This window comes from Prenolepis imparis, unplaced genomic scaffold (genome assembly GCF_030444845.1).
Source record: "Prenolepis imparis isolate NDT839.2.m4 unplaced genomic scaffold, iyPreImpa1.0 SCAF_2, whole genome shotgun sequence".
Classification (NCBI taxonomy): domain Eukaryota; kingdom Metazoa; phylum Arthropoda; class Insecta; order Hymenoptera; family Formicidae; genus Prenolepis; species Prenolepis imparis.
In genome coordinates, this window is record NW_028141160.1 from 12,109,768 (window position 1) to 12,135,193 (window position 25,426).

Genomic DNA, 25,426 nt, shown 5'->3' on the forward strand with positions numbered 1-25,426 from the left:
GTATACGAACCGAGCTAACTCACAATCAGCTCTAGCTCTACTCCGTTGAATCCGCCGGGTGTAATTATGCGGAGTCGTGGAGAGAGCGCATATCGATCACCCTTCTTCGTGGGGCACGCCTGACAATGGACGAGCGAGCGACGGTTCATTAACTGTTCGATTAAAGCAGCGTGGCACGCCGTATCCATCTAGGTATATATCTATCGGACGAGAGCGGCTGTCATTGAGAATCACTCCCGGTGTACACACGACGGGGCTTGTCAATGATTATTACGAGTTCATCGCTCGCAATATTTGCTACAAGAAACTATGTATCAGTCAATAGCGAGTACAATGACAGTGCGAATGCTTTTTCCAGCTGACGCCTTGATTTTTAGAACTGTCGCGATTTATTATCTCTGTCTCTTTTATGTTCTCCAATGTTGAAGATTCGAGATTCGAAAGTCTTACGACTCTGTCTTCTAAAGCAAACCAGATAAAACATTAGAAGTCGTTCGAGATTAGTCGCAATCGGCATATCTAATATCGGGAACGTAATGACCGCAATTAATGTCGCAAGTGCAGCAGAAATATAGCTGGAAACTCGTAATCCAATTTTGATTTAGACACGTAAGCGTGTATACGCGGGGAACGTGATCAGTTAATTAGTTCCACAAATTCCACCCTGTGCCGGAGAGTTAATTTACTTGCGAGGGTATTAACTCAATGATTGTACGCGCCTTGCTTTCCAAGCCGACTTCTACGGTTCGAACGGAGAACTGGCATGAAAGTGTCGATGAGGAAAAAAAAAAGATAGAAGGAACGGACGAAAGAGATGAGAAAGCTACCGCACTTACGCTGTCTATATATCGTGACTAGGCGTTCGCATTCGTCGTCTTTCAAATCGCATTTGCGAGAGGAATCTTTACCTCGTCCGTCATCTCATCACGCTGCTTCCACCGATGCGAAGATACCTACGCGTATATAGGTCAGGAGGTCTAATTCGAATGGATGTAGAAACGGATAATTTATATCCTCTCGTATTGTGGGTGTGACATAATTTTCTCCGATCAGCTAATTCGTTACGTACCACGCCTTCTTAAAAAAAAAGCGATAGATGATCGCTTTTGTGACTTGAGAAATAAATTGTGATGATATATAAAGCGTATAAATGAGCGAAATCAAGAAATAAGATAATGTCTGACGTCAAGTGCATTTATAATCGACCGTATAAGAGTAAAAGCCATGTCGATCGTGTATCTATATGTTAGCCTCTCGGTTCAGAGCATCTTATGCTAATTAAATATTTAATTCTTCATTATTCCTAATTTATTCATACTTCTCAATTTAATTTTTTCTCTCTCGCATTTGTTAGATACTTTGATATAAATATAATCTGTATATTTTTAGCAATAATGTATTCAGCAGAGAGGAATTATTGAACTGCAACAATTGCTAAATAATTTTTTAAATTTTATTATATGTATCATGCAATGATAAATTGAAAGTTGAATTATCAATTTTATTTTATACTATTTTGAGTAAGTTATTGAAAATGTTAAAAGTGCAATGCACAACCGATTATTTGTATGCAAATGTTGGATCATTTCTTTACATCTTTTTATTTTTTTTTTAATACGCACACGGAAGCAAACACCTAATTGATAACATCAATCATTTATATAGACGATTACAATTTATAATTAGAGATACGTAATATATAAAATGCAAACACACATTAAAAAAATGAATGCAAGCGTATGTTGCAACAGGTATACGCTTTGTCCGCATATGCAAAAGCTATCGTTTACTATACACGATGTAGGTACAGGTAATCGCGAAAGGTTTTATGCAGCTTCTCCTCCCTCTATGTACAAATGTGTGTGTACAAGAATGTATGTGTATGTGTCTGGGACGTAAATAAGGTAATGCAACGCCAACAGAGTGCAATGTTGCCGGTGCAACCACCCCCGATATTACTTCAAGCTGAAACAGTGAGGGCGGCAGGGCGGGGAAGCATATACACACGGTGTCTTGCAAAAGTTTCAATTGTGTTCGCCATCGTGATGTAATATGTGTATTTGTACATACGCATTAAATATTCTCTCTTTCTCAATGAGTCAATTTTTTTTAGCATACCACAAGAGCGAGTACTAGTCTAACATTGTATCTATAATATGCTGATCGTATCAGTCATCGTGTATTATTGGTATTTTGTATTCAGATATCTTTATATGTGTATTCCATTCGAAGCTCTACGCATAGGATAGAACAAATTCTATAGAATTGGCGACGGTTATCTAAGTTCCGCTGCAATAACGACATAGCGGATTTCTGAATATTTTTGAAGTCATTTATCAGATTACATCGAGTCTAATGCAGAAAATGCAGATGAAAAGCTTAAAAGGTTCTGTAAACCCGTTCGTTCCTCTTATGGCAATATTAGATGCTACAAAAGCAGGATACATTCAACACGAGGACACCCCGTAGATATAACTTATTCTGGTATGCTTACAAGAGATACCTGATAATAGTTGCAATTTTGTGTAAGCGAATTGGCAAAGTTTGAACTAAAAAACGTAACAAGGAATAAGATAAAAAAATTTTATTTTACAAATTAATAATTATTTTCTTAATTTTATATAAAATTTACGCTACAATTAGTTGATCATTCATCACTACAGAGTCACCGAAGACAATTAATTCAATTTATACGGCGGATGGAAGTGAAGAGAGAAACTTGAGAGAAAAATGATTTACGCACGCAAATCACAAAGAGATCGTCGCTTTTGCTTCGTCACGGTGACTGTATTCAAATGATAACATCCATACGCGATATCTTTCTCGCGTAGCGGTGCAAAATACGGAAAGATCGATCCTGCTCGCACGATCCTTCCTGCTTCGACTGCCTTCGCACACCTTGGAAAAGAAAAGTTCGGCGCACCTCAGTTGCATAATGCAAGGCGGGTCTTGGTGGCTTCGTCAGCCAGTTTATCGACCTGTCAAGTATACAGCCTGTTGACAGATGTTGCGACGTGATCCCTTCGTGGCCTGATACATAAGATGTATATATCCTGATCTGTTCTTCGTGCCTGTCGTCATTGTTATCGTTGCTGAGGCGGATCTCTGCATTTATGCATGCGAATCGCGCACACACGACGAATATATACGAATGACGGGGATTTCTCGCATGCGCGCCAACGTCATTATTGCAATTTTGTTAGCGGAAATGTCGAGAAGTGGCTCGTTAAGCGTTTAACTGCATCTTTGATTGGCCATCGTTTCCTCTTTGCCTTAAATACTCGTTGGCTCGAGCTCCTTAATAGAAGTCGGATGTAAAGCATCACTATTGTGACTCTTGAATGAGCGAAATAACACCTTACTTTGATAACATGCGAGGCAGCATGGGTTCTTGTACGCTGACCTCTTGAACGACACAAGTTACAAGAAATCTGCTTCTAGCATACTTTCTATCCTTCGATTGCTGCGTGCTGTAATGTTCGCTGTCGGAGCCACGACTGTATATTTTACAGGCGGAAATAGCGAGAAATGCATTTCTATCATTGTGAGTTAAAAGTAGCATAATATCTCTCATCACAATGTCGCATCGCTTCGTAAAATTTGTGCCGCACGTGGTCGTGACAGTGATCGCAGACTTATGTAGATGTGCGTCGTGTTCTATCAGGTATCTCTCGAAAAAGGGAGGATCGAATGTAGTGAATTTCGTTTTCATAAATGTATGCAATGAAATTGAAACAGAAAAGGAATGGACGTGCCGCTAATAAAGGAACGAGATTCGATGGTCTCTATAATCCTCGAATATTCGTACAAAGATCGCGAGGGAAGCGTATAATGCACGAATACGAGTGAACAATCGTTTTGTTGGCAGTGATTTATAGATCCTTATAGGGACCACGCCGACTGTCTAACGTCAAGGTATTTCGTATCGTGGTCACCTCGCTTCCGGGTCGTGAATCAAACGAATACGTCGCGACCAACGCGATTATACGAGCACCCATCGAACATGTAAGATTGTAGTTCTTACAAATTTTATAAAATGCTCGCGAACTTTACGATAAACATATTTGTATAAAGAATGGACGTGTATCGCACTAGTCATGGATATATTTCGCTAGTATCCTAAAATAGTTTGTTTTATCTAATATTTTATTCTAATATAAAAATGCCTGCGATATATAGTCAGATGCGTTTTACAAGAAAATTTAGCATTCTATAAAAGCAATATCAGACGTTCATCTGATAGCTATATTATTATCTGATTAAATATCCTTACTCATATTATACTTAATAATTTTAGAATAAATTTTTTATTAGTTGGCGCGCTTTTAGATGCAAAAATCAATAAAATCAAATGTCGATTAAAAATACTGATATATAAAGACAGGGCTCTCACTTATTTTCTCGTTTATTTAATCGATAATTGATGAGTCAACAAATAGTGAGAGAAATTTTATTAAATAATCGGCTATATATAAGCCAACCACGGTAAAAACCGGTTTGAAATCTCTATGAGCACCAAATTTGAGAGAACGTTTCGTTCGTACGGACAATAGTCTTGTGCGAATGTACGTTTTGTTTTGTCACGTTTGAACGAGGAAGTCGTCGAATATATAGAAGGCTTCAGGAACAATTTATGGTCCATCATAATGTAGCTTGAACGACCAAACGCATTTATTCCGTTCGCTGTTGCGATACAGATTTATTTCGGCTACCTGCCACCAGACGACGACCGATTACCTCCGATCGTCACATTTCGTCACACGATAATAGCCTTCAAAATTCCAGCCTCGACTCTTTCACGTCCGCTTCAAAAACTATAAAACTTCAGTGATATTGCTTTTGTTCAATCAATCTCATATATTCGCGTTACATTCGCGCGGAGACAAATAAAACCAATCATTCACGTACTGGCGATCGGCACACGTGGGAGGTCGAAGTTGCACGATCGCTCAAACGTCGATAGCCGGAAATACCATGGTCTTGTTAGCCGTTGATCTAAGCGATTGTAGGTGTGGGCGCTCGATCGTAGGCTATAGCCGATCGTGCGCATCAAAGTGAACAATCCGGTATACAGAGGAGAAAAATATCCGCGGTATATGATCGAGGGAGAGACGATTAGCGATCCTCGTTGATACATATTTCGCCTTGCTTCCTTATACTGCGATGTGTACCGCTTCACCAATTTCCGCGCTGGCACGTCGCACAATAACGAGACATTCCAGATATCACGAGTGCGCTCGTCGAGGAGCGCAGAAAATTGGAACCACATTCGACGAAGAGAATTCATCGTGGGCGTCGATCGTGCAACGAGCGATCTTTTAGATCACGCTCCAGGCCGAGGCTTGGAATGGATCTATCGTTGTCAGATGAGGCACGAGATGGGATGCATGTAAGAAAACGCGTGCATTCACAGTTTCTACAATTCCCACGCCCACCAGCCACGAGACCGCAGAGCAGGTTCTAACCGTAGTCGTCGCTAACCACTGATATTATGCCTGAAAAAGCCGGCCATGTGCCGATTCCGTCGCCTTTTGCCACGGCCACGAGAATTCCCTCGAATCGCTCCATGGCGGCACTAAAGTCCTTCGTTATACGTTGACCTCCGACAATATGATGATCTTTGCGCCATCGCCGTCAAATTCGGAGAGCTGCATTTTCTCGCAGCACCGATTGTTTCCTGCGCGAAAGCGATTCTCTCGACATTGACCGAAACCGCATACTGGTAATCTCGTAGGAAATGTCAGATTATCGATTATTTACCTCAAAGGGAAATGATTTATTCGACGGAGATCGCGCAAGCTTATATAATAAACTCACAAATAGCTGAAGAGAGGTATTTGCGTGAGAACCCGGCGGCTCATTAACTTTTACTTTACGAGATTAAGTCATACGTGGCACGCGCGCAGTAAAACTTCCGGTTATATATACCCGGAGTACATAAATGTCTATGTAATAATGATAAGATTATCTTTATTACTTATAGTGGCTCGTCATCATCGTCGTTTACTTTGACGCACCGTTGACAAGAAGCCATCGTCGATCAGAATACCTCGCTCGGGCGAGAGAACAAATTGTAAGCTCATGTTTATCCGCTTTTTACATTTATACTGACCCGCTTGTGCTTAATTTTTCGCGACGTTGAGTTTATCAAAATTGCGCGAGTTTACGGATTTGTTGTTGGAAATCGTTATATATATAAGTCGCAAGAACAATGACTGCAACTGTCGTCCCACGCACAAAGTACATGATGACATAAACCTGTTACATCGCATCACTTCGAAATTGATAAATCTTTCGACAATTGGCTGGTCGGCTATTTTTTACATAAAAAAAAAATTCGCGACAAAACTGAATTAAGCATTACCACCTTGTACAATTTTAGCACGTTATGTTTAATTTACAAATTTTAATTATATTTAATAATATTACTGTTTTTTTTTTTTACAAAATTTTGTGATGAATTATTGTTTATAAGTTTAAGTTGCATCTACTATTAATTTATAATTGTTGCATTTTACGATGCAGTAGTAATTTTCGTGATTGCCACAGAGTATGATTTCAATTGACGATTGAAATGTGTCGTTTTACCTCTGCCATGAAACGCATACGGTACTTTGACTTCTCGCCGGCATTTATAAATGTTATTGCGTCTAACTAAATATTATTGCTCGAATGTTCGAGTTCGATTGCAGGATTTCATTACAAGCATTCAGGCGTTATGACATGGTATGATCGCGTCCGTTACGTTTGCACGCGATATCGATCCGTATCGATGCATCTCCGGCGCCGCACCTGTATACCGACGTTGTTATTACTATATCATTATCTTTATCAAATCAGTCAATCTTCATTAAATCCTGTACAATGTTGCTCAAAGCGTTGGCGAGGGCCAACCGGATCTCGATTCCAGTTCGTCAACTATCTCGTAACGCGATGCTGTTCTTGCACTTTTCGCGAGGTATTCACATAATTGTACTAGATCGTTTAGAAAATGATGGAAAATAAAGGTAGAAATAATCATGTATGAAAATAAGAATATAAGAAAAGAATGAAGTACGACAGCGTCAGAGAACAGCGAGAAAGGTGGATCCAAAGATGAAGTAAAAGTGAATAAAGATAGGGATTGCTCCCTATTGCTAAGTGCGAAGGCATGCTATTGCTGATAAGATTCGCCTGATAATAAAATGCGTAATGATTTATTGCTGCATCGCACGACAAGACATGTAGATGCAATATCTAGCTTCATAATTTTGAAAGTAAATTGGCATGATAATGGTTGCTGTCAGAGAAATAAATGCATTACATATATGCATGTACACATGAGAAAATCAAAATTTTTTAACTTAGGAAAATGTAAACTCTTTCAATATTCAACTCAATATTAAACTGAAAGAAATATGAAAACTGATAACAATGTGAAAAAAATGAGAGTGAATTAAATAATATTTGTGCTATAAAATAAAATTGTGCTAAAATCTTTGCAAAACACGTCACGTGTTTTTTCCAAATTTTATATTATCTTTTGGAGGACTATTTTATTAACGTTTTCCCATATTTTTAAACACGCTCTATCATTTTTTAATGTTTTAATCATTAGCCGCGATAATTAATTTTTTTAAATTTTAGTATTGTGTTCAAAAACAAATATAATTTATAAATATAAGAAATTCCGAAAACTAAATTACACTTATTATTTTTTCCAAAATGTTTATTTTAACATAAATAATAGATGAAAGATAATATGAAACACATTACTGATATAGCTAGATATACGTAAATGAGCACCGACAATGCAGTTACTTATATACCTATGATTGTTTATGATAATAATTAGACATTTGCGACAGATATAACAAGGAATGTATTTATATACAAGTACAGTAAATTAAATATCTACAAAATTGCAGTTTTTTCTTACATTATGTCGCCGAATGTAGGAAGTTAAAAACGAAAGTCATTGTGTATAGACATTATATTAACCGATTAAACATCAGTTAAAATATTTATTAATGTTATAAATAAGTGTCAATATGTAATGGGCACGCAACATTTTCTACTTTTTCTGTTCATCACAGACCAATATATGCAAAAATTGGCTATATATGTGTGTTATATGTATAATACAGTTATTACGCAAGAAACTATTATTTATACATATATTCCTTTATCTTAATATTATCTCATTATAATAGTCTTTATAGTGGAAGCCCAATATCCGTGTATACGTTATGAAATTATTTGATCTATGCATTTAATTGATCTATTTCGAGCCAATCATTTAAACGCGATTTATAAAGTTAAAAGTAAAATAAAAATTTTATTTTATCTTATAATCATAATCCAAACGTATAACTCACAATAAAAAAATATCTGTATTAATATACTGATATATTTAATTTTCTTTAGTTTTATAAGAATTATACGTTTGGAATATTCTGGTACATTCTGGTTTATGATTTACAATCAAGCTTCGATATTTTTGATAGATTCATCAGTTTTATAAAAAAATCTCATTCTTGCATTTACTTCACTAACTTACTGCAAACAAAATTGCACTATGAGTGTTAAAATTATTACTGCTTCCATCACAATCAAAAAACAATACTTATATGTATTGACATGTGCGCGATGAAATAATGATATTTTATAATATATATAGAATAATTTGCAATACATTATAGCACTTTATCACTTACGATTTAGACTTATGCGCGCATTGGCATTGAGCACATTAATTAACTCGATAGAAATATTAAATTAATAATAATAATTGTAAGATATACATATACACATACGCTCTTGTCACTTTCGACAAGTTTTGACGTTTTTCTGTCATTTTGACAGTGCATTAATATATTCGCAATAACAATAAGCAATAATTGACTTTGTTATTACAAATGATTGAGCTAATGTGCTTACATATCAATAATCGATATGCACAAACCAAAAGCGCTTTGTCCTAAAACGTTTTCCATCAATCGTTTATAAAGATATTTTACAATTTCTTAGAAAACATTTCTACATGTTTTATCGATTATATAATAATATAATCATAATGATAGTATCATTAATTAAAAATAATGGAGATTATACACATATGGAAATATAAAAAGCAATTTTATGTAATCTACTTAAAAAGTTTGATAAATATTTTATATAACAGTATGTTATCAATTTACGCCATAAATAAGTTAAAATGGCAACTAAAATATGTCCTACTTTATACATAAAATATCCTACGCAAAAATATATATTATATATTAATGCACTATTATCTTGGATAATATTTCACGTGCATGGCAAACAATATGTCGCATTGATAAAATATATATGGCAATACGAATGTATAAGAAATTTTTAGCAATATAATAAATGGAAAGAAAACAACACAAACTGAAATTTAGCTTATATACAAAAATATATGAATATATTACATAATTAATGAATTTGATTTGTCTCGATCTTATAAATCCACGATTGTCATAAATTAAGCGCTACAAAAAAATTTTACAAAATATTATGTTGGATATCTATAAAAAGTGATATCACATCTCTCATGACATATGCGAATAAACAAATTTACAATAAAATTTTGATATGAGTAAGTATTGCAAGCTAGTAACAGTGTGCATTATAATATCAATCTACGTTTTTATTGCACAAGATTATATAAACATCTTCCATATTTTTAATTAAATCGTCAAAACACTTTAAAAGATATTACATCTATATATCTGTTTTTAGTACGAACGTAAATAATCAATAATTGATTAATAATAATAAACAATTCGACTTCTTTCGTCGTAGAACTTTTACGGGAACTGATCATCTTACATTCGTGTCGAAAGAATTGTATGATTATTATAACAAACATTTAAAAATATTCTTATAAAATTGATTCTTATGAGTCATATATATGGAATTTTTAATATATAAATTACTATTTACATAGCGGTGAATAAATTATTCTGCTATGTTAGGTTAATCGTTAAAAATAAAATATTGTCAATAAAATAATAGTAAAAAAATATTGCCAATGCTATTTGCAGTAGATTATTTGAAATGTCTTATCTTAAGCGTAGAACATTCCAAAAGATAAATATTGTATAATTTGAAAGCAACAAAACAATAAACGAAACTATAGAAGATAGAATAGCATGAGCTATATTCCTTGTATTTGTCAGGAATACTCATGTTATATCTCGCATTTGTTAAGAACAATTATTTCTATAAAGACAAGTAAGAAAGTAAGAGGAAATAAACAAGAATTTTATCATAAAATTAATATTTTTATAAGAACTTTTTATAAACGAAATATATACTTTTAGTTATAAATCGACATAAACAATCTCGTCAACTATTAGATGCTATATGCAATGCATAAGCAATATCCATCGCAATAACGTACTAAGATGAATCTCAGGAAGTTCCAACAGATCTATATTCTCTAATTAATAAAACGAATTAAAGTCCGTGTTATTATTGATTTCCTCCATCAAACGTAAACTTCACCTCTCTTACTGCCGGCGATATTCGCCGTAGGAGGTACACTCGTGGACAACGTCGAGGACGTCGAACCCAAGCCGCTCGAAAGCGACGTGTTGGTACACGAGACGCTACTCATCTTTCTCGATGTATCCTGGACTCGTTGAGTGGACTTGGAAAAATCGTGACCAAAGCTATTAGTCCTCGGTCGAATGCCCTGATTGCCGGAAGTGAGTCTGTCCACGATGGTGAGACCATCCCGGCTGTTCGACACAGAGATCGTGCGAGTCTCTCTTGGTTGCAATCCCGGAGATTGCGGCAACGACATGCTTCTGTCGTCGCGACCAACTTGAACGACCGGCGGTGGACCAGGCAGCGACGCCGATCGTCTACCTCGCGCGTCCGCCACCGCGATATTTTGTGTACTAGGTAAAGTGGCGGTGACGACGTAGCCTAATTTATCAGGTCTCATCAAAATCGGCGAGCGATCGTTGTATCCGTCGAACGTGGGCGAGCTACCGTTGCTACCCATCGGGCTATTATTGTTGTCGATCAACGGCGTCGAACGATCCTCCTGGCCGGTGATACTTCCACTCCTACTACTGCCACTTCCGCTACCCTCTTCCTCGCTGCTATTGACTTCCGTCAACGTCGCCTGGACAATGTTGCCCTGATTGATGTGCGGCATCGTCGTCGTCGCCGTCGTTACCAGGCCCAGCTGCGTCAGATGACTCATGGTGACCGGCGTCAAGGTCACTGGTGTCATCAAACCGGCACCAGTCAATGTCGGTGAGAGAACGGCTTGCGCCAAGGCCGCCGCACCAGATTTCCCTGAGGCGGGTGTACTTTCTGTTTCCTGTATCGGTGATAGAACCACCACTGACAGGTCGGTCGGATAATGACCGTTCGCTGGTATCACGCCCACCACGCCGGCGCCGATGTTCGCCGCATTGGTGGCTGAAAGTGCCAACCTCTGTTCACGGTCGACCACCTCCTTCGTCACATCCGGAGTCGGTATGCGCGGCCTGTTCTTCATCAGGGATACCGGCACTGAGTTCAGTTTCGTCATAGTGCCTGTAATTAAAAGCGAATCGCCATAGTCATTAAAACGACATCTGATTCCGGATTTGAGATGATTTCGAGGACACACGTAGAAAATAGATAATGACATTGCCGATTAAATTAACGACCCCCTAAGACATTTCCCGTCTAGAGTTGATATCATGGATGAGTGGAAATGAGTGCTAGACCATTGCTTTGGCGCCAGACAGGAGACGAGTTATCATCGAGTTATCATCGTCATCGTTGGCGAGAATATATAATTACGCGGATATGATATTTTAATGGTGCTGTCTTTCTCCTATCGAGACGTGACAGGGGAGAAAAGAATAGAAAGAAAGATTACAAGGATTCTTTAGAGAGTTTTCTTATTATTGAACGCGAGAGAGAAATAATTGCAGAAATTGCGGAAATCACGGAGGCCACACAAGATCAAACATTGCATAATCTCGCGCATACGTGGAAACAATGATGAAAAAATTGCGATTTCTCGAGACTTTCTTTCAAAACAAATCATGACTCAAAGGAAAAAATCTTCGATTGAAAACGCCCGCACTGCCGGGTAATCTTTGAAAACATGTTAAGAGATGAGTAACATTCTAGCATTGAAGATGAAAATATAAAATTAACAGGAAAAAGAATTTACACACTTTATTCTATTTGAGAAAATGTTTCACAAAGAAAAAATATTATTGTGTATTTTATTCAATAATTTATCTTACTAAAAACACTTTGCAATATATCTTTCCTTTTCTTGTATAAAATTATTTTAAAAAAAAAATAAAGTGTGGAAATCTTTTTTTATTCATTGTAAATATTTTTATGCTGTTATAAAAAAATGTATGTAAATTTATATAAAAAATAAGTTTTTATATATAACATTACAAAGAAATAGATTATTGTATTATATATAAAAGTTTTACGTAATTCATAATATGACAAATCATCGTCGTTAGTAATTATGTATGACAGTTTGCTGCATAAAATGTCATTTTGCTTTTTATTAAATTGTGTGTTTCATGTCATATTGTTAAACTTCTGTCATTACTTTTTCATTCCATATACACACCTTGACGACCCATCCGCTGACTACGAACGCTCTTACGTCCTACGAGACGATCATAAAGTGATATTTTGAGATTAGGATTGTTTGTTTGCGGAAGACCACCAGTCTCAGGACTGCTGTATACGCTGTTGTGTCTGTTTCGTGCAAAGAAACCACCGCCACTGCTATATGTGGTCGAGGAACTGCGTACCGAGCCCATTCGAGTAATCTGCCGTGTGAACCATCCATTCTTTTTTCGTTCTACCAACGGGGTGTCCACACTTTCCTGATAAACGCGCGAGATTTTATATTAGAATTATTAGGAAATTATGGAGGATATAAATTAAACATAATACTTTTTTAGTACCTTAAATAATAATTGTAATTAGACTGAATATATATATATATATATATATATATATATATATATATAAGAGTGCAATGTTTACTACTTATCGTTTCAATATAGCGCCTGAAAAATTTACTTACGTAATCGGCGTACATATCATCCTGATGAGTCTTACGATGGTGAACGTGACTATGAATCTGTGTGCCTAGCATAACATTTGCATAAAGAGCATCGCTATCTTTTACTTTGTAATGCTCCGCAGAACCTTTGGGTTCCTCTTTTCGATATTGCTCGCTGGCGACTGTATACGGTAAATCTTTGGGTACGACATCGTCCCAATATTGATCTTTCAGAAGTTCCGGATGTTCCTCGTGCATCTCATCAACGATCATGTAAGCGGCCTATGACATGATAAATACGATGACAAAATAAGAAAAACTGCATTAACATAACACATTGAAAACCTAACAAAATAACTAAGTTACGTAGCAAAATTTCCACACAAATATATTGTATACACACAAATATTTTATTGTAATATCTATTTTGATATAATACTGGACGTAAAAAAGTACATTCGTAAATAACAATGTAGCAAAAGCATTTGTAGATTATTTAAATATAAAAAACTTATAATTTTTATAATTATTTCATGTACCTTAATATGTCTATCTATCAGCCAGTTCAGCTCGATGTCATCATCATCTTCGCCGAAAGGATTAATTAGTACCTCGGCGACTTTCAGCCATCCGACGTAAAAACAAAACTGCAAGAACAATATTGACACTTTATGAAAAGTCTTAAACATGATGCAGAAAAACTTCTATACAACATTCCACAATCGCTGAAGATAATATCAATTATTATTAATTACCTGCAATGTTGTGAAAAACGGGAAATACATATCCGGCTCTTCATAATTCTTCGCACCTTCAGAATGTGCAACGAATTGTCTACCGAGTAAAGCTGAGAAAAAGTAGGCGTACAATGATAGTGTTACCACCTGAAAAATATAATATATTGAGAGCTCTGTGACAAGGTTCCTCTTACATCATTATAATAAAAAACGCAAATACGAGCGAAACTTTTTCATCTGCAATTACCATTAAAAAAAAACAGCAGCTAATATTAATTATAATAGGAGAGATTAGCATGAGATATAGTTTATTTTATTTAAAGTTCACAGTTTATTTAAAAGGAAGGAAAAAACATGATTGAAAACAATTTAGACTTCCCACCGGAAGTTCCGAGAGCTTCGTTAAAGATTACAGCTTCTTGTCGCTTCTCTTTCTGTCGCGCAAGTACAGGCAAACAGGTTTAATGAATGAATATCAAGGTCGTCGCGGAGCACTGCCTTTCCCATCGAAGGTTACCAGGAAACAGTAGTTTATGTAAAAGTATAACGCGACTTATGTCCATACAACGAATAATTTTGTAGATTGTATATGGACTTTGAGCATTTCGGAAACATCAGGTTCAAAGGATTCTTCTCGAGTGCGATGCGAAATTATTCTCGAAGGCGTGACGTATCGCAGTAAAATTACTGTTCAACTCTCTTGACGACCTTGACCATGCAACACGTATTGGCTTCGTGTTTCATGCGCGATTCATTATCCGCGCTACATTGAAAGGCATGTTTTTAATTAAACTTATTACGTTACATGTATATATTATAATAAATATGCTCTTAAACATAATTGCCCAATATGCAATTAAACTTAATTATTGACATGTTTTTTTATTGACTTGCTGTAACATATTCTTTCAAAATATATCATTAAATATGCTATTTCGCATTATATGTCTAAATATATAAAATACATATAAATGTAATATAAAAAAAGAAATATTGTTTATTGTATATTACATATGGAAAATACTCGAATTTAGATTGAATATTTTTTTCTATAATGCGGACCATGATATCATAGCAAGACAGTTTCTTAAAATTTTGTTACACGAATAAACAAAAACATTTGCAATATAAACGCAGACGTATGCAATAATGACGAGCACCTAAAACAGGTATATTAATCTTTGACTAATGTATCATTATTCAGTGAATACTCTACCTTAATTACGCGTAATCTTTTTGCGATTTCACAGTGTATGTCGAAACATACTATCGTTTCGAGAAAAATTTATATCATGATTTATGAAAAGATTACATTATTGTGTGATATTCACATGTACACAAATTCAAATGTATTATTGTTTCGTTAGCTTTCTCTAATTAATAACAACTTGTTAAAGATAAGATAATTATTTTATAGTAATTTCACACTCACAATATTGTAAGTTCTCTCTACATTTTATAAGTATTAAATATTCGTCATTATATTAAATTCTCCTATATATCTATGTCTAAGTTTGATGGCCAAAATTACAAATAAAATTGTAAATAATGCATTGAACAGTTTGTCGAAGAATTACATAATAATGCGTCACGCTCGTGGCGCTTGAAGCATGATAATGACACGATCATTGGAAAATGATGAAGACATTCACGTAATTTATTCGACATCTGTCAATGACAAGTAGCATTATCGACACATAATTGTTTTTTTCATAGCGCCAGCATGAGATAAAATGGACAGAAAAGGCTATAAAAATAATATTTTCTCTGCTCTATCTTGTTTGTGTAGAAAAAAATACAATAAATAAAATCACACAAAATTTCCTTATTTTTGGAATTGCTAAGTGAATTTATAAACAGCGCTTACGAACTATTGTTTTTAAGATTTATTTTTCTTATTTATTATTTTACTGCATTTTATCAGTTAATCAAATTCAATTAATCGGATATCTAACTTATCAATGAATTTATTGGTATCTGTTAAATATTTATATCTGGAAGGTAAAAGAGTATTTTACTGAAACTATAGAGATGATGCAAATTCTACAAACAAATAATTGGCGTATTTAATTATAACACAATTTGATTTTATTTAACAAAAATACTTACCTGAGTATAGACTAGAGGAACGCAAACAGTATCGTAACCAATCAGCGAGCCAAGCCTCTTCCGGATATCGCTGAGCTCGACTAGGAGAGTTTGCACTACATGATCACTAGTAATCAGAGACTCCTTCCTCGCCCTGTTGATGATGTTGGTCGCCCAGACAAGCGGCATCCAGTACTTGGACATGGCCGCCTTTTTGTTCATCATCTCAAAGATTTTCTTCTCCGATTCCATCATAAGACCTGAAGAAGAAAAAGGATTGACGATCGAGAATGAGCTGCTTCGTTATTCGTCCGACTTGAGCGAAAAAACATTTCCGGACGTCCCAGCAAGCTGTGTAATTACACGAACTTTCCCCGCGCATTGAGACGTTTGAAAAATTTCCTCGATGAGATATGAACATCTTGCGTATCATAAATCGAGATCAATATCACAGGGCAGTAAGTCAGCAAAGCCCGCGCCTCGGCAATCCCGCGTTAATTAATGAATTCACTAGTACGGATCGTTAATTAACAGATTATCAAATAATCAGCATCTTTTGCCGACTTTCGCGCATACAGGCTCTATATGTATATAGTTAGTTGCGCGTTCATTTAGCTAAGATAAACTCGTACATAAAACTGAATAAACCTCCAACGCAAAACATGAATGTATACCCATTGTCTGCATAATAGTTTCTTTGAAACCAAAGTGAAATCGCCAGTCAGATAAAATCTGTTTTATTTCCTGATTAGTAATAATGCATTATATATATATATATATATATATTAAATGCAAGTGTGCATGACAAATACATTTATTTGGAAAAAATTTAGAATGTTTAGAAAATTTACAAGTTTAGAAAGTTTTCGTTGATTGGTATTAGTCAACATTTTTATTTATATATTTTTGTTTGTTTCTTTTAACATAAACGGATATCCTGAATAAATTCGTGACATAATATTAAGGAGAAAAGCATATACATACCATGAGAGGAATTCAATGCCCTTAACAGAAAATGCATTATGAAATGATTAATAGAAATTGCACAAAAATAATCAATTATTTATTATCCGAGAAAATAACAATTGCACAATTGCTAATAATAAGTCACGTAAGTTTGTCATAATATAGAATACACGCAATAACGCGATCAAGAATATAAATAATATAAATCAAGAATATAAATAAGATGGGCATTTGGTTAATCAATTATCTTCATCGATGTGCTAGATAAGAAAAGAAGTAATATATATAATAATTTTTATATGCAGATTTGAATGTGAAAAAAAATCGAATAATCCTGATAAATTACTTGATTCGAGATTATACGATATTACGCAGCATATTTAATTTCTTCCACATTAAATCTTAAAGATCTTTGACGAATTGGCAGTCGACATGTTTCTAGTGAAAGTCAGTGAAACAAATTATTTATATCTCTGTTTGTGCGCATTAAACATTTTTCTTGGATGTGTACAAAACTTGAGGTAACTGAATAATAGTGTAGATGAAACATCAAAATGTTCTACTTTTGTATTTGCTATTCTTAGTATCGATATAAATTAACTTTCTTTATTGAATATATTTTCATATTTTCCATTTTCTTCAAAGTTTGACTTCTAATCTGATTTATAACTTATTTTTTCAATAAGTAGAAACATAATGTATTAATCATTTTAATTATTGAATATATAAAAATACAAAGCTTTTTGTGTGTTTATTAAGATATAAACTTTAATTTATAAAATACTATTCCTAAAAAGTGGATAATTTATTTCAAAATCTGTGCAATTCGTAGTAGAAAAAGCTTATCTGCTTAATGATAAAATTATTTTTATTTTCATGATTAAAGTCTTCTATCGTTGCATATCTTGCAAATACAGCAAAACAATTAACAAGCTAGATTAGACTCTATCGGGTACAATTATAGTCGAAATAAATATTATTTTAAAAGTCATAGCAATCGCAAAAAGTATCATAACTCATAACTATTAACTCGATTAGTGTTTGATCGAGTTATGAAAGCATTATAATTTTTTTGAAGGGATGTTTTTATTATTATTATTATTAAAGCAAAAAGAGTCCGAACGTATATCCGTAACTTAGCTGGGGCAATGACCGAAAAAATAAGACAACCTTGTTGAGGATGTATCTATCGAAATACTTGCGGCGTCACTTTAACAAGTCGTTGATCGAAGAAACTGTCTACGAGATGAAAGAAACTCCGATGAACATGTGTAGATTACTAATGATGGTACACAAGCTCTTTTATTCAGCGGACGTATGATAGTTGGATCAGATACACACCTTAATAATAAAAACTGACATAGACAGTCCCCATGCACATTCGATTTATAGTGATTTATATGTTTTAAACACATAGCATTAAAATTTTTATCCACGATAAATTATAATTTTATTCATTTTTTCTGCGATATGCGCTCCTACAGAATAAACTCATACATATTTAGCATACATCTTATTATTATTTCTTTTATATGCTGTTTTAAAAAAAATTGCATACTATTTATTATTATATTTTTACTTTTTGTGTGTGCATTTATATGTACATACATACAAATCAATATATATTTTAATAATTAATAGATATAATTATTAATTTCTATAAAATTAAAAAAATAAATTGATAAAATAAGATTTGTATAAGAAACACGCGCGCGTGTGAAGAATAGAAGCAATTTAAGTTTCATCTTTGTGTTAGCTTTTTAAGTGGAAAATATATCTTACTGTGTATACATTTGAAAAACATCTGCATGCATCGCAGAATATTTAAACTAAAATCGTTACCAAGTGATCGATCGATTCGATATACAATCAGCTCGCCCCATTCGTCACACGACCTTGATACTGTCGTATAGTCACATGGCATCGTGCACAATGAGCCCGAGAATTTGCAGGCAGTTATTGAAAGTAACGGCTGATAACTCATCGAATGACTCATTCGAGTGTCGCGATACGTTATTGGCAACGAGGATCAGATATGTTGGATGTTGAAAGATCCTTGCTCGACAAAGAGGTGTAAAAACCGGATAGATTATATAATAAATACATTGAAATGATGACGCACAAAGCGTCAGCACATCGTTTAATTAAAAAAAAAAACATTCAATATTCAAAAAACATTTAATCTCTGTATGTGCGCTTTCACATACAGTTGTAAGTTACATTTACGATTTCCGCGTGAAAAATGTGCGGCGCCTCAAAAATTTCGAAAGCGTCCATCGCCATATAAAGCTAATTTATATCCACTTTCACAGATTTTAACGGGTCTCATGAATTCGTGAGATGATATCCGCTTAATTTGCGCATCGGTGTTAAATTTACCGGTCGAAGCGAAACACCGCCCAAGGTCTAGCGCCACTTCTCTCTTACTTAGAGTATCTACCTACTACGCTAAAGATAAGAGTTACTTAATGCCGTTAGTATCTGTTAAGAGAAGCAAATCAACGCTAATTAAGAAAGCGTCCGATCGCGATATATGCGTAGTTCTTCGATCCCGTAGTTGTTTACATTAAATTACAGCTCATAAATCATAATCACCGTGTATCAGTGAAGATCATGGCTCGTACTCGTGACGCTCGATATAAAACTTGATGCGCATGTAATGAGTTTGATCGTTAAATCTGGATTCTCAACCAGCTTTCTTCGTAGCACTTACGCTTCGACCGATATAAATAAACATTTAATATGGTTGTAGAATATAAAATTAAAATTAACGCATGAATGCACAAGAAAAATACCTCGAGGTCTAAATATAGATGAATATTTATATAATTTATGTAATTAGAATATAAAGAATAAATAAAAACAGATAGAAATGATAGGGAAGAAGAAGAGGAGGCAGCTCTTGCTTGAATATCTACAGTGCAATTTATAATATAATAAAAAATCTATAATATTTTAAACAGTCGATAAACTACATTTTCTATTTTAAATATTATTTTTTACTTAGAGATATAATAATAAATAAAAAGGGTGCGCTGCGCAAAAATTATAATATGGAATTGTGCCTCGGAACGAAACGAATGATTTTCTTTTCTAAAGCGATTACGCGACGCTGTGGGCAAGATTCTAAAAAATTGCATCCATGCGCACTCAAGTAAAACGACTATGACGAAGAAGAAGAAGTGGTCCCCGTCCGTTCCTAACAGAATGTTTACCTCTCGAGACCATTGGCTGCGGACGAGGATGAGCAAGATAGTGAGCAAGGTAGAGCACCTCAATGCACAACCGGGATCCGGGTAGAAGGATGCTCGGCAGAGGTCAACAAACGCGGGGATCCTTGTTCTCGGCAGACAAGGTCGCCATGAAAGTAAAAAATATACCGAGCTCCTTCGGTTCTCCCCTCGCACTTCGCATCTTTGCCAGCGCGTCGTGATGATGCTGAAAAGCATCCTTCGGAGAAAACCAATCCCCCATCTGGTCTGTACTTCTTAAGCACAGTTTACAACGCAGAAACCCGCGAATGCGGATATTCCATACAAAAGTGTCTCCAAAGGGATCTCAATGCTGTAGCATTTAAGACACGATGGTATCCGGGTGTTATATACTGTTTATTCAAAGTAATAACTTATAACAATAATAAAACATGTAAGCTTTTTCTCAAAATAAAAATATTCCGTTATTTGATTTATCAATACGAAAAATTGCCACAATATAGAGATAATATTTTAATATTTTTAGAATATACTAGAGTAACTGCGTTGCTTAAAACGAAAACATCAAGCATGAAAAATGAAAAAATGTATCAGCTACAATAAAAAATTGTGTACGCTTTTCTGGGAAAGATATGTTTCCTAATTATCATTTAATCTTATTCAGATTTTATTTTTTATGCCAATAAAAATACTTTGTAAAATATTTTCAATATAGTAACAAATCATCAGAACAGTATAGGATTGAATTAGAAAGACTAAAGAAAGAAATAGAGAATCACGGAATAAAAAGTAAGAAAATTGACCAACACAAATCTTATCTTGCAGTGAGAGAGATACTTCAATTTGTTGAAATTCCTCGCGCGCGTAATAATAAACCTCTCGCATATGAATAATGGTACTTTCTGTTGCGCTGACAGTACAGTGCATTCGTATATAGCCGAGCTCGGCGTCGCAGACTTGGCGCCAGTGAAAATGCACTGATTAGGAAATATTCCCGCGTAATTAGAGGCAAGCAACTTTAAGCTACTCGACGCGCGGATGTGCGCTGGATGTCAATAGACCGTGTCTGCCAAAGAGAAAATCGGCATCCGAGTCAAGACGCGCCTGCATTATTCGTTCAAGTGCGTGATCGATTCCCGCAATCGTACAACACATGGCGTGCCATTAACGATTTCACTATCATCCGAGGAACAAAAGCGCACTCGTTATTGCTCGCGTCGATAAACGCAAAACTTTTCCGTTCGTAAGAGGGACTTATGAAATTTTTCATGGTCAAGCAGATCGCAAAACTCGATCTGATATTAATTAATGATAAAATATTAATCTATAATCATTGGGCAAAGTAGAGATACAAGTCAATAATAATAAAATATATATTTGAAAGGTTACACATTGTTCTTAATCGTCTTATATGATAATTTAAAAACCTCCTAAATTTACTTTCTTGCAGATCCTTTTTCTTTTTCTTTTTTTTTTTTTTTTTTAAGTATAATCTTCTCCCACGAGTTTTTTTTCCCAATTATGAAATTTTAATAATTGTATACGCCGGTAGTTATTAATTCAGACAATTGCATCAATGTCATATACTTTCGCAATGTAGCATCACAATTTCAGATTAAATATTTCCATATTTTATAGGAAGCCAAGAAAAATGTATACATTTTTCTTGGAAATTAATACAATAAATTTTAACGATGATGACATTTATTTGGATTATATATGTTTTATTTAATAAAACGGTAATAAATGTAATTTATCTCTGACAGATAATGTCTATAAAGTTTTCAACCTCACTTTCAGAGAATGGAAAGACTTTATATATTTGAATCAATTTACATTCCGTAAACTAATCAGCAAAAGAAGTGACTGGCATTCTTAATTGTTCTGTATCGTGGAAGCGAAGCTTTTGTACAAACCACGTTAATCAAATTGTAATTTGCCAATGTCTGGTCTAACTGATTCGCATCCTTAATTATGTAGTTGCAAATGCAATGACACCGTGCATGAGAATGTTTAATTAACTGTAAAACGCGATTAATTTTGAACGCGATAAAATGTTGCTATCTATCAATAAAGAGACACCGAATAATCGGTTATCGTGCGGTTAAATAAAGAAATAAGCAATATTTCTCGTTTTACATGATAATCAGAAATTTCGTAATTTTACTCTCTAATAATTTTTTTGCATCGCGAATAAATTAGCCAGCGGAAAAAAAGGTAGGGAAAAAAGGGGCGAATGCATCGTATAATCTCATGTGTTACGGCAGGTTCAACGGCCGTCAAACGATTAAGAAATCTTATATTCCGGGAGTCCGGTGTGTTTCTCCTCGTTCTCTCGTTTCCCTCATTTAGATGAGCACGGTCAAGATCCGACCTTCCTCAAGGCCGGATCTCTACGGAACGTTACGTTGAAACAAAGTTCATAAATTTTCCGCTTTTTTTTCAAGATAGCACAGTTAAAGATTATAACTGGGTTCACGTGACCCAGTCGTACAATATAACTGTTTCTCGAGGAACTCGAGAATGTCGGAGAGTTCTACGAATAAACCGCGGAGGAATCCGTTATCCGTGAAACGTCCATTACTGGACTTCGATTGTTTCCTTTCTCGATTAAATCCGTCGTTTACGACATCCGCTGTGAGAAAATTTACGTCAATTTTACTTTGCGTATAATTGCGCGTAAAGTCGCCCATATATAGCTTTTATATACTTTGCGAGATTAATTAATCTCATAGATTTCTTCTATTTTGCCTCGGTTACACCGTGAAATTCTTTTGAAACCCGCCGCTACTGGGCAGCGGCCTTTTTTCCACCTTATCTGATCTACGATGGAAGTGTGTGCTCTCGAAGCTACTATATCCGGACGTAATTATTTTCTTGCCGATTGAGTCCGCGCCGCCGATCGTTCGGTATAATCACGGAGAAATTCTGCCTGGGACAATAATTTGTTCTAAATATAGGTAACGCGTGCTGCGCGCACATCAGCGTATTACGTCCGACGAACTTATATTAGAGGGAGGAAAAAGAGGAAGAAGACGAAGAGAAAAAGGGAAGAGAAGAAACGAATTCTCGAGTTTCTTGCTCTGCTCTCGCCGACGTGGCCCCAGCCTGAGGACGCCACCAATGATGATGATTATGACGATCTTGATGATAATAATGATGATGATGATGATGATGATGATGATGATGATGATGATGATGATGGTCACTTGCAGCGCGATTCTTACAGTCTCCGTGACTGAGAGAGATGCTGAAGGAAGCGAAATGGCTACGTATCGTCAGCGTGATACTGACGAGTCTAGCCGATTACCACCTGCAGTCGCGGCTAGATTATGGCTCCCATTACACTGGCTATATTTAACATCCAGTCTCGCGCAATCTAACTGCAACGATTCTTACGGATCCCAAGATAACTTCCACAATCGCTCGCGGCCGAGTTTCATCTTGCATCCGACAGAGCAATAGGACGATTGCTCTGAACAAATCTAACAGGTCCGCCTCGAAACGGATTGATGGACAGGCGTTCTGTGGAAAAATTATAATTCTATCTGAGCACCACTCTCCTCCTTCCCATTAACCTGCTAGTAGATGCATTTGCTACCTATGCGTGGCATAGCATTAATGCACGAGTTTCGCGTGCTCTTGAAATGACTAAGTGATATCTATGACGGAGCTCGAGGGAAGAGCGCATCGCGCGTTAACGGTGAAAATCAATGGATAGTGATGCAGTGGAGAGAAAAGAGAGGAGCAAGATCTGCAGAAAGACCAAGGAAGACTTCTCGAGGAAATCGAAGACGCGACCGGTGATTATCTTATCGGACAGCACGCATGGCATCGGCTTACCAGATCGGTCGTAATCGCACCGAGTTATTTCTGTACGCAAGAGGAGAAAGAGCGTAAAACAGGCAGAAGGAACCCTGCTGCAACGTCTGTTCGCTCGGTATCAGAAGTAGAAGAAGCGAGATGTTGCTGGACGAAGCAGGTCCGGCCACGCTGCAAAACAAGGAGATCATGCCGGAAAGGAAAAGGAAAAAGATGAAGAATTCTCTGGCGCCGGCGCTCCGCATTTCTAAGCGGTTCTCTTGGAGCGATCGTTGAAAATTACTTGAACGCACGTGAAAATTGCCTGGCGGCGTACGAGCGAGGTGCCGCCGTGGCGCCCGACGATTTTCAGATTATAATTCCTCGGAGAATTAGTACATACGGATAATTTCGTCTACTTTCAAAAGACGTTTCGAGATTTCTTCTCGTCATTTATAATCTCGCGCGATCGTTCTCGGTTGCAGACAAGGTGACTTTTTGTTCTTGCAAACAACTTTGTCATTGACTATCAAATGCAATTGCAAAATATTCATTTAAAATATGTAATATAAACATTTTAAATTTGTAGGTAAAAAATCTGTATCATTAAAGTTTAAAAGTTAATTTTTTTCACAATTATGTGTAATTTTTTTAACGATAATTATTAAAAATTTGAAAAAAATAAAATTGAAAAATTTATATATTTTTTTGTTAGAATTGGCTTTTAGCTTACGTGTGTGTGAACGAACATATACGTTATTTCGTGTCTTTGACAATACTTCATTGATGTCACTGACCATATATAATTTACCGTGCACAAGCATGCATGAAATTATTTTGAATGACGTCAATTGCAATTTTGCATCGGCATATCTTCTTCAGAAAGATATCTGTTGAGTGCGGTCAGTTTTGCGAAATTTATTATTCGCGTTTTTTTTCATGAATAATTTATATTATTTATTGTACAGCTTTGTACATATCTCAATTAAAGATATAGAGAAGTAAAGAAAAGGAATTCATCTGAAAAAATATTTTTTTACTTAATTTAATATGTATATAGCTCTTTGCAACATCTTCTAACGCAGTTCGCAATATTCTAACTTATAATTTATGTGTAGAAATATTATAAAACTGTATTTCAAAGAGAAAATATCTTTATATTATTGCGCTTTTTCGATATACTTTTATTTGATTAATTTTTTTTTAATTTTGAATATTTATATGAAAGGTTTTAATTTTTTAATTATCTATTTATTAAATATATTTGCATGTATTAGAATACATTGAAAAATTTAAATCAAAAGCACATAGTTACATTTATTATTCTTATTATATTCTAATTATTTTCATTAATTTAAGAATGTAAGATCATCAAAATAATATACACATGTATATTTCATATTCAATAATTATCAGTAAGTGTCAATTTAATGTAAGAATTCAGAAAATGTTTCTTCATCTTTTTTGCTGATATCAAAGTTGTAATATTTTACACACACGCCTTTTATATACTTCCTCATTCCTTCCTCAGATGCATACAAATAATGTTTTGCTTGCACAATGTG

General features: G+C 35.1%; 1 protein-coding gene across 1 annotated transcript in view; it reads right to left on the reverse strand.

Annotated features, from left to right (window-relative positions):
- Positions 1-7,838: 7,838 nt before the first annotated feature.
- The window catches only part of Best2 (bestrophin family protein), a 47,952-nt gene continuing 30,364 nt past the window's right edge, over positions 7,839-25,426 (reverse strand). The window contains exons 5-10 of the mRNA XM_083056291.1: positions 15,904-16,142; positions 13,813-13,941; positions 13,597-13,704; positions 13,079-13,339; positions 12,614-12,875; positions 7,839-11,559 (exon numbers count right to left, since the gene is read on the reverse strand). Coding sequence (XP_082912417.1) covers positions 10,496-11,559; positions 12,614-12,875; positions 13,079-13,339; positions 13,597-13,704; positions 13,813-13,941; positions 15,904-16,142 — 2,063 coding nt within the window. The 3' untranslated portion in view covers positions 7,839-10,495. The remainder of the gene's footprint in view (positions 11,560-12,613; positions 12,876-13,078; positions 13,340-13,596; positions 13,705-13,812; positions 13,942-15,903; positions 16,143-25,426) is intronic.